The 13,012-nt window shown below is 43.5% G+C and overlaps 1 protein-coding gene across 1 annotated transcript in view; it reads right to left on the minus strand.

Annotated features, from left to right (window-relative positions):
* INPP5D (inositol polyphosphate-5-phosphatase D) overlaps window positions 1-13,012 on the minus strand; it is a 227,840-nt gene that overhangs the window by 126,251 nt on the left and 88,577 nt on the right. Inside the window, exon 3 of the mRNA XM_040427895.1 lies at window positions 6,880-7,027. Coding sequence (XP_040283829.1) covers window positions 6,880-7,027 — 148 coding nt within the window. The remainder of the gene's footprint in view (window positions 1-6,879; window positions 7,028-13,012) is intronic.

The raw sequence follows: 13,012 nt of genomic DNA on the forward strand, positions 1-13,012 counted from the left end.
GGTAGGTATGCTACCCACGTGAATACAGCAGACTCAAACCTATGAGTCTTCTATGTTGTTTTATAAGGTAGCTTATATTACCCAGATGGCAGAATATATATATTTTTTGCAGTTTTGGCTAACAGACCTGTCCTTGTCATATGCTCCCTTGTATACAGCAGCATACATATGGCTGAGCATCGGGCAGATCATCTCTAACAAGCTTTCATAGGAACGCTCATTAATTATTATCTGTTTCAATAGTTTTTATTGAGTTTTTCATTTCAAATGGTTAAAGAAAGTATATTACAGTTTGACTTGTTACAGTGTCAAGCAGAATACCGTTATAATCAGGTAATCAAAGGAGAATATGCCATTGTAAAGGTGCCGCCGATTACCCAATGGACGAGTGAAACGCTGTTTCATCGGGTAATATGATAATTTGTGCAGTCACTTAAAGGGAATCTGTCATCCGGTTTTAGCATATTAAAGAGGACCTTTCACCGATCCTGACATTGTGAACTAAGTATCATGACCTATACAGCGGCGCCCAGGGATCTCACTGCACTTATTATACCTGGGCGCCGCTCCGTTCTCCCGTTATGTCCTCCGGTATGTTCGGGGACTTGGTTATAGTAGGCGGAGTCTGCCCTTGTTCTGCGGGCGTCTCCTTCTCCTAGGCTGTAGCGCTGGCCAATCGCAGCGCAGAGCTCACAGCCTGGGAGAAAGCAATGTTCAATAAATTACCTTCTTTCCAGCAAGGGTCGTCTTTCTTTTTTTCATATTGTCATTTAGCTAAAAAAGCGATTTTCCGTTTATGCTAATGAACCTTCAAGGTGCCCAGATGGGCGTTATTCCTCTCCTCTAGAGCCCAGTAACGCCCCCCTGCAGTGCCCAGCCCGCCTAAAATTCAAGCCCAGCACGCCTCCTCATAAATAAGTTTCCTCCCACAGCCGAGCTGAACGGCGCCGCCCCCTCCGCTACGTCATATAATTTATTCACTCCATCTGGGCACCTTGAAGGTTCATTAGCATAAACGAAAAATCGCTTTTTTATCTAAATGACAACGTGAATAAAAGAAAGAAGACCCTTGCTGGAAAGAAGGTAGTTTATTGAACATTGCAATGGTTACAGCTTAGTATGCTCAAACTAGGTGACAGATTCCCTTTAAATCATCATTTGCCAGCAGCAGATCGTGCTGTCTAAACAGCCTCTGCTGCTGGCAAACAATGATTATGTATAGGGGCGAGCGACGACATTAGAGATCGCTCCTCCCCATACTGTGGAGGAGATGACTGCATGTAATAGCAGCGGTCTCCTTCACTGACAAGCAGGCGATTGTCTGGAAAGAAGGCTTCCTTCCCGACAATCGTCTGCTCAGTTAAACAGTGTAAAGGGGCCTTGAGGTGACTACAAGCAGAGATCTGGAGGAATGTCAGGAAGAATATTAGGGCTGTTAAAAAATCTGTTTAGATGTTTACAAATGACTACAAATGTTAATGGCCAAAATATAGCACCTTTAATTGTAATCCTGCTTAGTTGCGAGCAAGGTGTGATATTATTGCGTAGATAGTTACATATGGCATTTAGAAGTCTGGAAACGCTGGATGATATCATATAACAGAGCTGTATTGGCATCTATTAGCCAGTGAGAGAAGAAACCATATAGCTATAAGAGCTCAATACTGTATTTAAAGGGGTATTTCCATCTCAGACAATGGGGGCATATCGCTCGGACCCTGGGAAACCCTATACCTCTGTTCTTGGTGTAGGTGCAGGTCTCAGGGGTGAGACCCGCACCTATTAGACAATGGGGCATATCCTACCGATATGCCCCCATTGTCTAAGATGGGAATACCTCTTTAAGACCTGAAAGCCTTCAGGCTCATGCACACAACTGTATTTTTCTTTAATGTGCTATCCGTTTTTAAAATGGATAACACACTGACCTATACATTTCATTGAGGCCATGCACACACCCCTTTTTTCACAAATCTGTGTGCCTGATCCGAGAATCTCACTGCGGGTCCTGTTCTTATCTATTTTTGCAGATGATAACTGTTTCTATTGATCGGTGTAAAAAAAGGAATGCACATAGAAATCATCCATTTTTCCAGAGTCTGATTTTTGTGGACGGAAAATTGAATACAACTTTGTGCATAAGGCCTTATTGGCAATGGTTTTTCATTGTCATGTCTCCTGGCCCTATAATTTTGCCCCTGTCCTGTCCATTAGACTATTGGCACATTCCCAGTACAGATTTTGGCTAACAGACCTGTCGAGGGGCTGGTAAAGGAAGCAGGAGGACCAAGGGTGCACTAAGTGGTTCAAGCCCACCTTTGGTCTACCTAAAGGGATTAACCAGTGTCAGGATATTAATGACCTATCCTCAGGATAGATCATCAATATCAGATCGGTGCCAGTCTGACTCCCTGCACTTCTGTCGATCAGGTGGTTGAAGAGGCTGTGGTGCTCGTTCGAGCGCTGCGTCCCATTAAAGGTTTACCTGCACCCAGTCTACATTGTACATAAGATACCTAAATAAAAGGTATGATTATATAATGCTGAGCTAGCCCTAGCAGAGAGAGCATTCAAAAACAGAAGCAGCGAAGTGACGGATTTCTATCAGATTCAGCAGCACTACTAGCTAGGTGAAGGACTTGCATACACTCTGCAGAAGCCAAATGGAAAGAAATTTATAATAAAGACTATTTAGAACATTACCATCATGAACTAAAATTAGCCATAGCTTTATGTGACTGTAAACTCCTTTGAATCATTGTGCTTAGAACTTTTGCTAGGGATTTTCGCCATCTCTAGAATTGTGAACCAGACATGACACCACATCTCATACAAACTCCAGTTGCCCCTCATGCCATCTTCTCCAATAGATGCATGGCTGGAGATACAGTCAGGTATCATAAATATTGGGACATCGACACAATTCTAACATTTTTGGCTCTATACACCACCACAATTCATTTGAAATGAAACAAGTTGTGTTTTAACTGCAGACTGTCAGCTTTAATTTGAGGGTACATCCAAATCAGGTGAACGGTGTAGGAATTACAACAGTTTGCATATGTGCCTCCCACTTGTTAAGGGACCAAAAGCTATGGGACAGAATAATAATCATAAATCAAACTTTTACTTTTTAATACTTGGTTGCAAATCCTTTGCAGTCAATTACAGCCTGAAGTCTGGAACGCATAGACATCACCAGACGCTGGGTTTCATCCCTGGTGATGCTCTGCCAGGCCTCTACTGCAACTGTCTTCAGTTCCTGCTTGTTCTTGGGGCATTTTCCCTTCAGTTTTGTCTTCAGCAAGTGAAATGCATGCTCAATCGGATTCAGGTCAGGTGATTGACTTGGCCATTGCATAACATTCCACTTCTTTCCCATAAAAAAACTCTTTGTTTGCTTTTGCAGTATGCTTTGGGTCATTGTCCATCTGCACTGTGAAGCGCCATCCAATGAGTTCTGAAGCATTTGGCTGAATATGAGCAGATAATATTGCCTGAAACACTTCAGAATTCATCCTGCTGCTTTTGTCAGCACTCACATCATCAATAAATACAAGAGAACCAGTTCCATTGGCAGCCATACATGCCCACGCTATGACACTACCACCACCATGCTTCACTGATGAGGTGGTATGCTTAGGATCATGAGCAGTTCCTTTCCTTCTCCATACTCTTCTCTTCCCATCATTTTGGTACAAGTTGATCTTGGTCTCATCTGTCCATAGGATGTTGTTCCAGAACTGTGAAGGCTTTTTTAGATGTCGTTTGGCAAACTCTAATCTGGCCTTCCTGTTTTTGAGGCTCACCAATGGTTTACATCTTGCGGTGAACCCTCTGTATTCACTCTGGTGAAGTCTTCTCTTGATTGTTGACTTTGACCCACATACACCTACCTCCTGGAGAGTGTTCTTGATCTGGCCAACTGTTGTGAAGGGTGTTTTCTTCACCAGGGAAATAATTCTACGGTCATCCACCACAGTTGTTTTCCGTGGTCTTCTGGGTCTCTTGGTGTTGCTGAGCTCACCGGTGCATTCCTTCTTTTTAGAATGTTCTAAACAGTTTGGCCACACCTAATGTTTTTGCTATCTCTCTGATGGGTTTGTTTTGTTTTTTCAGCCTAATGATGGCTTCCTTCATTCATCTTGAGAGTTGACAGCAACAGATTCCAAATGCAAATAGCACACTTGAAATGAACTCTGGACCTTTTATCTGCTCATTGTAATTGGGATAATGAGGGAATAACACACACCTGGCCATGGAACAGCTGAGAAGCCAATTGTCCCATTACTTTTAGTCCCTTAACAAGTGGGAGGCACATATGAAAACTGTTGTAATTTCTACACCGTTCACCTGATTTGGATGTAAATACCCTCAAATTAAAGTTGACAGTCTCCAGTTAAAGCACATCTTGTTCGTTTCATATCAAATCCATTGCGGTATTGTATAAAGCCAAAAATGTTAAAATTGTGTTGATGTCCCAATATTTATGGACCTGACTGTAGCTTCACACTTTATAAATGGTAAGAACATTCGGCCAAGAAGCTGCCCAACTGAAGGTCCATATTTTAACTATAAACAGTATTTTTCAGTAATACATTTGGCCTTCGTGGATAGCTACTATTAATTTATAGCTATTGATACCAGGTTCTGTGGAGGCACTGAAACTGTCAGTGTACATCAGAGCTTCTAGAATGGATCAGAGACCACTGACCAATAGGTTAGCACTTACTGACCAACGACCACTGTCCAGGACAATATAATTATCTGCCACCTTTGTGATTGCTGTAGATGAGGCCTTTGTTTTAGCCAATGTGATGAACCCCTACCCAAGACACAGATATGATGCCAGGAACGAGGTGTTCAACAATTAGCTATCAAGTGTGTTGAGTCTCTTTACTGTGTAATGAAGATTTTAGTCTTTCTGAGGCCAGAGTGGATGCTGAGTTGGAAGAATGTCAACCACAGTCTGAGAACTTGGCGGTTGTATGGTCTAATAAGAGCCCTCCAAATTCAGAGCACTGGGTCAGAGACCAGTATGTAGATTATGCTGTGGCTTGTAAGACTGTGTAGTACTCAGCCACAAGGTGGCTGCATCCCAATCACAGCACGGCCACTTTGTGCGGCCAAACCCTATCAGTGAATTTCTTGGTGACAGATTCCCTTTTAAGGCAGGGATAAGCAAGCCTCCGGCACTTCAGCTATTCTGAAACTACGTACCGGAATCCTCCTTTGACTGCTATGGGGTTAACAAGAACAGCTGTGTAATGTGCATGCTGGGAGTTGTAGTTTCACAACAGCTGGAGAGCCCAAGGTTGCTGATCTCTGCTTTAAGGTGTTCTAGGTGGCATTTTTCTATTTTCAATCACGTGAATAGTGCCTCAGCATCCATCTCTAGAGATGTAGATTAGTCACTTTAGCTTTGTAGCTGACAGGCCACGTGCTACAGAGGTTGCAATGTTAATTTTAATATCCGTACAACTGTGTTGGTCCAGCCTGTCCCTTTACTGGTAGTGTGACAAAGATGGATGCCATAAGAATGTACCGCATTATGAATCCACACAGAAGTACTCTATAGACTTCTATGGGGAGCTGTTGGCCGTAATAAAGGCTTGGACGGAGACTCATAGATAAGGAAAAGGCTCCCCATATGAAAGTTCCGTATTTTTAGCCCTATAAGACTCACCGGCCCATAAGACGCACCTAGGTTTTTGAGGAGGAAAATAAGAAAAAAAATATTTTGTACCAAAAGGTGTGCTTTTGGTGGGCTTTGAACTAATGGTAGCCTGTGAATGACACTATTATGGGGGTCTGTGGATGGCACTGTTATGGGGGATCTGTGGCTGACACTGTTATGAGCGTCTGTGGATGGCACTGTTGTGGGGGTCTGTGGCTGACATTGTTATGAGCGTCTGTGGATGGCACTGTTGTGGGGGTCTGTGGCTGACATTGTTATGAGCGTCTGTGGATGGCACTGTTATGGGGGCGTCTGTGGATGGCATGACACTGCTATGGGGGGATCTGTGGATGACAGATAAATAGCATCTTTTGTTATGTGTCATCCACAGATCCCCCCCATAACAGTGCCCATGTGTATTGTGAATGACCCCCAATACAGGGGGTGGGGGCTGGCATCTATAGTAGTATTGTAATGGCAGTGGGGCCCAGTGCAGTCATTGTATTCTATTGCACCGGGCCCCGCTCACTGTGCTAATCGTATCTAACTGCAGGCAATGTTTAACTATAGAATATCTTCAATCCAGCAGCCTGTACTTACGACCATAGCAGGCAGGAGGCTGGGCGGGCGCCTGCTTCATTCATAAAGTGGGCGGAGCAGGCACGTAACGTAGTGAGTTACGCTGCCAGTGCCCGCCCAGCCTCCAGCCTCCTGCCTGCTACGGACGTAAGTACAGGCTGCTGGATTGAAGATATTCTATAGTTAAACATTGTCTGCAGTTAGATACGATTAGTACAATGAGCGGGGCCCGGTGCAATAGAATAGTGACTGCACCGGGCCCCGCTGCGATTACAAAACAAAATGCCGGCCCCCAGCCCCCCCTCCGTCCTCGCTGATACACCTCCAACCGCGCTCTGCAGCATGCGGTCGGCGGTGTATCAGTGTAAACGGCAGCATTCGCCCCATAAGACGCACTGCCATTTCCCCCCCACTTTTTTGGGGGGGAAAGTGCATCTTATAGGGCGAAAAATACGGTATATCTATGTACAACTACTGCCCCATAGAATTACACTGCCTCCGAAGTCTGCACATAATCCCCGTGGACAATGTAGCCAAAATAGGCAGGTGTAAATGAGGCCTAAATTATTATTAACATGTAGTATTCTAGCATATAGGCTAGGCATATAACTGTAATGTCTTACCCTGGTCCTCATCTGGATCTTCAGGACCCTCTTCCTCTTGCAGTACGGGGTATTGTAGATTGGTGATCAGTCCTACATTTTCCTTTTTGTAAAAGTCAATCAGCTCCTGTAGGTTTGTGAAAAAGCGCATGGGAACTCCTTCAGATGCCTGCATTGAAATACTCATGTTAGTTTTTTTTATGAATATACAAATTGAGCAGCATTAAAGGGGTTTTCTGGGACCCTAAAAGCCTCACTCACTTGCTCAGTCCACTGCCACTTTAGCACCATTAGTTTATTTAATGTGCCTGGCAATGTGTGACCAGGAAAAGATATCCAGGAAAATATATTTATGACTTATCCTCAGGATAGGTCATCAGTATCAGATTTGCGAGGGTGCGACACCCAGGACCCCTGCTGATCAGCGGTTAGAAGAGGCCTTGAGCACCGCAGACTCTTCTTAGGCCAGTGACATCTGTTTACAACGGTCACATGGCCTAGTTGAAGCTCAGCCCTATCCAAGTCAATGGAGCTGAGCTGCAATACCAAGCACTGCCACTATTTGATGTACCAAATGCATTCCATGCATTTTACACTGTGGAATCCATGTGGACATTTAGTGACAAAATCAGCAATGTGAATGAGCCCCATGGCATTTTTTTAAATTATCCAGCAAAAAAAAATTGGGCCCCCCCCAAAAAAAAAAATCTTAAAAATAGTGCAGTTCATACACAGCAAAGCTTAATAACTTAATATGAGCACTACTATTATAGCAATATAGCATATGTTGCAAAATATGTTTAAGGTAAAAAAGATAATAATGTGAATGTGTGGATCCACTAACATCAGCAGAAAAAATGTAGATATCTAACTATTATCTATATATCCATTTAATGGATTATTTAGGGCAATTTTGTATGGAGAGGAAAAAATTGGGTCATTTTTCAAACTGGTGTAAAGTAGAACTGGCTTAGTTGCCCATAGCAACCAATCAGATTCCACCTTTCACTTTACAAAGGATTAGTCAAAAATGAAAGGTGGAATCTGATTGGTTGCTATGGGCAACTAAGCCTGTTCTAATTTACACCAGCTTGATAAATGACCCCAAAGGTGTTTTCACTTAGATTCTTAGTTGTGGCATGCTTCATCAGATGCCATGTTAATAGCTTTTCTTCCCTAGAAGCATTTCTTCAAGCTGAGAATATGGTGCCTCCTGGGAGCACCATATGGTGGTTGCATGCGGAGTACCTACTGGCCCGCATATCAGACATGTAGTCTGTGTGTGCAGCAAGCTGCAGAGGATGGGAGTGGTAGTGGCCCTCATGAGATGATGTGTCACGGTGTACTCCCTCAGGGTGTCACTTCCTGGGGATTGGTGCAGTGGAAATAAAATATTGAAGAATGAGACCAGAAGTAAAAATTTAACAGTATCTCTTTACTTGGTGCAGAATATAACGTGGCACGTCCAGCAGCGATAAAGTACAAAGTGCAGTTTCTCTGGCACCAGATGAGGAGGTATGGTGGCAGGTTGGATGGTAATAGGTTGGCAGTAGCAAACACTTGTGGATATAGATGTCTACTGTAATACAGGCTTGATGTTAGTCTGGCCTAGCAATGGTTTAGGTAGGTGGTGTCGTCTGAGCTGTTGCCCATCACCTTGCAGCAGTGTCTGTTAAGCTGTATTCCGCTGATTACTCTGCTGTCTTGTCTCTCAAGTACTTTCTTAAGGCAGGATGTTCTTCCAGGAGAATATCTAATTCCTAAGTTTTCCTCTGGAGTGTTGGACTCACGGGGGAATAAGATATAGTTCTTGGGAGTGGGAGCTCTCATATGATCTTCCTCATTCTCCCACTATCAATGCAGGAACTCTTCTCTCTCTAGCTAGACTGGAACTCCAAAACCTGACAGGAAGCAGGAGCAGCCTACTCCTCCCAAGAGCGGAGGAACAGGGTGGTTAGCCCTGTTCCTGCCAACCATTACCTCCTCTCCTAGAATAAATGACATAGCATCACATTGCATTACATAACATTGCATATAAAACATTATCACAGATCCCCCCTGGTATGGGGTACTGCCTGTACATGTATCCCTAAATGACAGTTGTTAAATTCTGATCTGTTACAGCACATACATATTTCAAGGGTAACTGTAATTTCAAAAAACTTTTTGAGATGTCATAGTGACGTGTCAAAGGTTTTGATTGGTGGAGGACTGGGTGCTTAAACCCACTTACATGAGGAGCCAGAAGCATTCAGCCAAGGACTGTCTCATGGTCTATGAGCCCATCTGAAGCAAGCAAAGAGAGACAGTGCTCGGCTGAGCACTTCCGCCTTAGTAATGGGTGGGGGTCTTAGGGTGGGTTCACATAATGTTTTATACCTCCATTTGATGTATACGTTAGAAAAAAAAAGGATACAAAAACGCAGCACACCACGTTCTTGTATACGTCTTTTTTTTACAATGGAACTCTATTGGGAACGGATACCACTGTTTGGCATTAGTCTGAGGCCTCCGTTTAATGCAGGCATGTCCAAAGTCCGGCCCGCGGGCCAATTGCGGCCCGCGGTCTGGAGTACAACGGCCCCCCAGAGGTTTGATTAAATCGTGGGTATTCTGGCCCCCGGCCCCTCTCACCAGTCACCGCCAGCTACTCATCGGGAGCCCACAGCTTCACAGGAAGAGGCTGCATCAGCAAAGGTCAAATCTCGCGCCGACGTCCGAGATCACGCGAGATTTGGTCTTTGCCTTCACAGAGAAGGAAAGCCGAGATCTCACAACGTCCGAGATCTCGCGGGATTTGGGCTCAGGGAGAAGGAAAGCCCAAATCTCAGATGTCACGAGATCTCTGACGTCACGAGATCTCGGACATCGCGAGATCTCGGCTTTTCTTCTCTTGTATGGCCAGAATATCGGTCATACTGCACATAACATATAATTGTGATCGATTAAGTTGCAGTTTGTTGAGGTCTCCCACCTCCACGGTCACATTACCCCCAGAGGACATTTATACAGTGTGAAGGTCCCAAATGTAGAAGAAAAAATTTATTAAAACATTTCTGGCTGCGTTCTAGCGCTGAGTTCCAGTTCCAAACATAATAATCAAAGTCATCACCAATTAACGTCGCCTTTCCTTCTCCCTGCGCCTCCACACTTACAGCCACAAGGCCAGAGCGACCATAAGGGCTATTGAGCCTATTTGAGTCTTTTGAGGAAAAAAAACACACACTTGCAGGCTGGGCTGTGAACTAAAGCAGAAAAGGGGGCATAATCCGAATCAGTGGTAGCAAGCTGTCATACCCTTCATTAGCCCCTCACTGTACGTCACTGGGCTAGAATCTGATTATCTGATTGTGCTCCTAGTACTCTCTACAAATAACTTCTCCTTATCTGGCCAATTTTTATAATGGCAACTACAAATAAGAAACGAAAAGTTGACAGTGAGGGACGCCACTTCCAGGACAGGTGGAAAGTGGAATATTTTTTCACTGAAATACGGAATTACTGTGTTTGTCTAATATGCCAAGAGACTGTGGCTGTTAATAAGGAATTTAATGTCAAAAGACACTACCAGTCGAGACACAGCACATACGTCAAGCTAACAGGGTGCGATCGCAGTGACAAGGTGAAGCAACTTGAAGCTGTTTTAATGTCACAACAGCGATTTTTTACAAGAGCCCGTGAGTCAAATGAAAATGCCACAAGGGCTAGCTATGAGGTAGCAACGTTAATTGCTAAAAATTGCAAATCTTTTGTTGAGGGTGACTTTATTAAAGAATGCGTTATGAAAATGGTGCAGAATATCTGTCCCGAGAAGAAGTCAGAGTTTTCCAAAATTTGCCTAGCTCGAAACACGGAGAGTAGAAGAAATTTCATCAGATATTAAGAGACAGTTAACGTCAAAAGGAGTTGATTTTGACTTCTTTTCAATAGCCTGTGATGAAAGCACGGACCTCTCCGACACAGCTCAGTTGCTGATTTTTCTGAGAGGGGTGGACGATGAAATGAATGTGACTGAAGAGCTACTTGACCTCCAGAGCCTTAAGGACCAAACAAGAGGAACAGATTTATTTGTTTCTGTTAGTTCTGCCATAGATGACATGAAACTGCCTTGGAACAAAGTTACTGGGATAATTACTGATGGGGCACCTGCCATGGCTGGTGAACGAAGTGGATTATCAACCCTAATCTGTAACAAGGTGATCGAAGAAGGAGGCAAAGCTATTAAACTGCATGGTATCATTCATCAACAAGTTCTCTGTGCTAAACATCTCAAATATGACCATGTTATGAAACCGGTGCTAAAGACCATTAATTTTATTCGCTCTAGAACCCTGTGCCACCGCCAGTTTAAACACTTTCTACTGGATATCCAGGCTGAATATGAAGATGTTTTATATCATAACGATGTAAGATGGCTCAGTCGAGGGTCTGCACTGCAGCGTTTCTACTCTCTCAGAAAAGAAATTAGAGAATTCTTGAAAACAAATGGACAACCGATGCGAGAACTATCTGATCCTATTTGGCTGGCTGATTTAGGGTTCTAGTCGACATAACAAAGCATCTGAATGTACTGAACACGAGTCTTCAGGGCAAAGATGCAGCGGTGAACCAGCTTTATTCACACCTCAAAGCCTTTGGAACAAAGCTGCAACTTTTCCAAAAGCATTTGTCACAAACACCGCCCAATACCATTCATTTTTCAGCGTTGCAAGAAATAATGAACAGTTTTCCACAGGATGATATTAGTGTGCAAACTAGCAGGTATGCAGCAGACATCGCATCTCCTGCTGGGGAGTTTAGACGGCGCTTTCAAGATTTTGCAGCTATTGAAAAGGAGATCACCCTTTTCTCCTCTCCATTCTCTGTTGACCACGACAATGCTCCAGATCAGCTGCAGCTCGAGCTCATTGACCTGCATTGTGACAGTGAGTTACTCAGTCGACACCGACAGCTCTCTCTTGTGAAATTTTACAGCCAACTGGATAAGAGCCGTTTTAAAGAGATTCGAACATTGGCAAAGAAAATGCTGAGCTTGTTTGGCTCAACATATTTGTGTGAGAAGACATTCTCTGTTATGAACCTTCACAAGAATCGCATGCGGACAAGACTAAGTGACTCTCACTTGCGTGATATTTTGCGCATCAAAACCACAGCCTTTGAACCAGATCTAGCCTATCTGCTGCAGTCCAGATCTCAGTTTCACCCTTCACATTAGTGCAGCAAGATTTTTTTCAGTTGAGATGAATACATTGTAAAATCTCAGTTAAAGGGAACCTGTCATCAACTTTATGCTAATCTCACTGAGGGCAGCATAAAATAGTGACAGAAATGCTGATGTCAGCCGTGTGCCCCTCATGAGCGAAAAGTAAGTGGTTGCTGAGAACCAGCATCATAATCATTGCAGCCCAGGCCTGGAAAAGAGTCAAATCTACCTGAGAAGAGTCCTGGTTATTATAATCTCCTGCTCTCCCCCCATCTGCTGATGATTGGCAGTTCTCTCCTATAGAGAAAGGGAACTTGGTAGAAGACTGTCAGTCATCAGCGGGTGGGCAGGAGAGCAGGAATTGATGAATAACCAGGACTCTTCTCAGGTGGCCATGACTCTTTTCCAGGCCCAGTCTGCAATGATTGTGATGTTGGTTCTCGGCAACCACTTACTTTTAACTTATAAATGACAGACCGCTGAAATCAACTCACCTGTCTCTACTTTATTCTGCCTTTAGTATAGTATGGGCAGAATAAAGTTGATAACAGGTTCCCTTCAATGTCAGTTGGTCAATCAGTTATAAATATATTTGAACATATGTGTATACTTGGTGTTATGTCCCTGTTCACATTTTTGGAATTTAAAAGTTAACAGACAACCTTGTAATGTACTGTTTCCGACATATTTCTGCCTCCTGTTTTTTTTATATTGAAGGCAGAGTGATTTAACACCTGTTTAGATTTGTCATCCAAGTCACAAAATGAAAGGTATGCCGTTTGCAATAAAATTTGCATAAAATAGTTAATTTGCATGTAATTTTAATGGTTCAAAGAATGTTGGGCAAAATGGTCGGCCCTCGCACATGTTCACTTTATCAAATCTGGCCCTCCTCGAAAAAAGTTTGGACACCCCTGGTTTAATGTATAAGTTTTTGTATATGTTAAACAA

Source organism: Bufo bufo, chromosome 4 (genome assembly GCF_905171765.1).
Source record: "Bufo bufo chromosome 4, aBufBuf1.1, whole genome shotgun sequence".
In the NCBI taxonomy this organism is placed as follows: domain Eukaryota; kingdom Metazoa; phylum Chordata; class Amphibia; order Anura; family Bufonidae; genus Bufo; species Bufo bufo.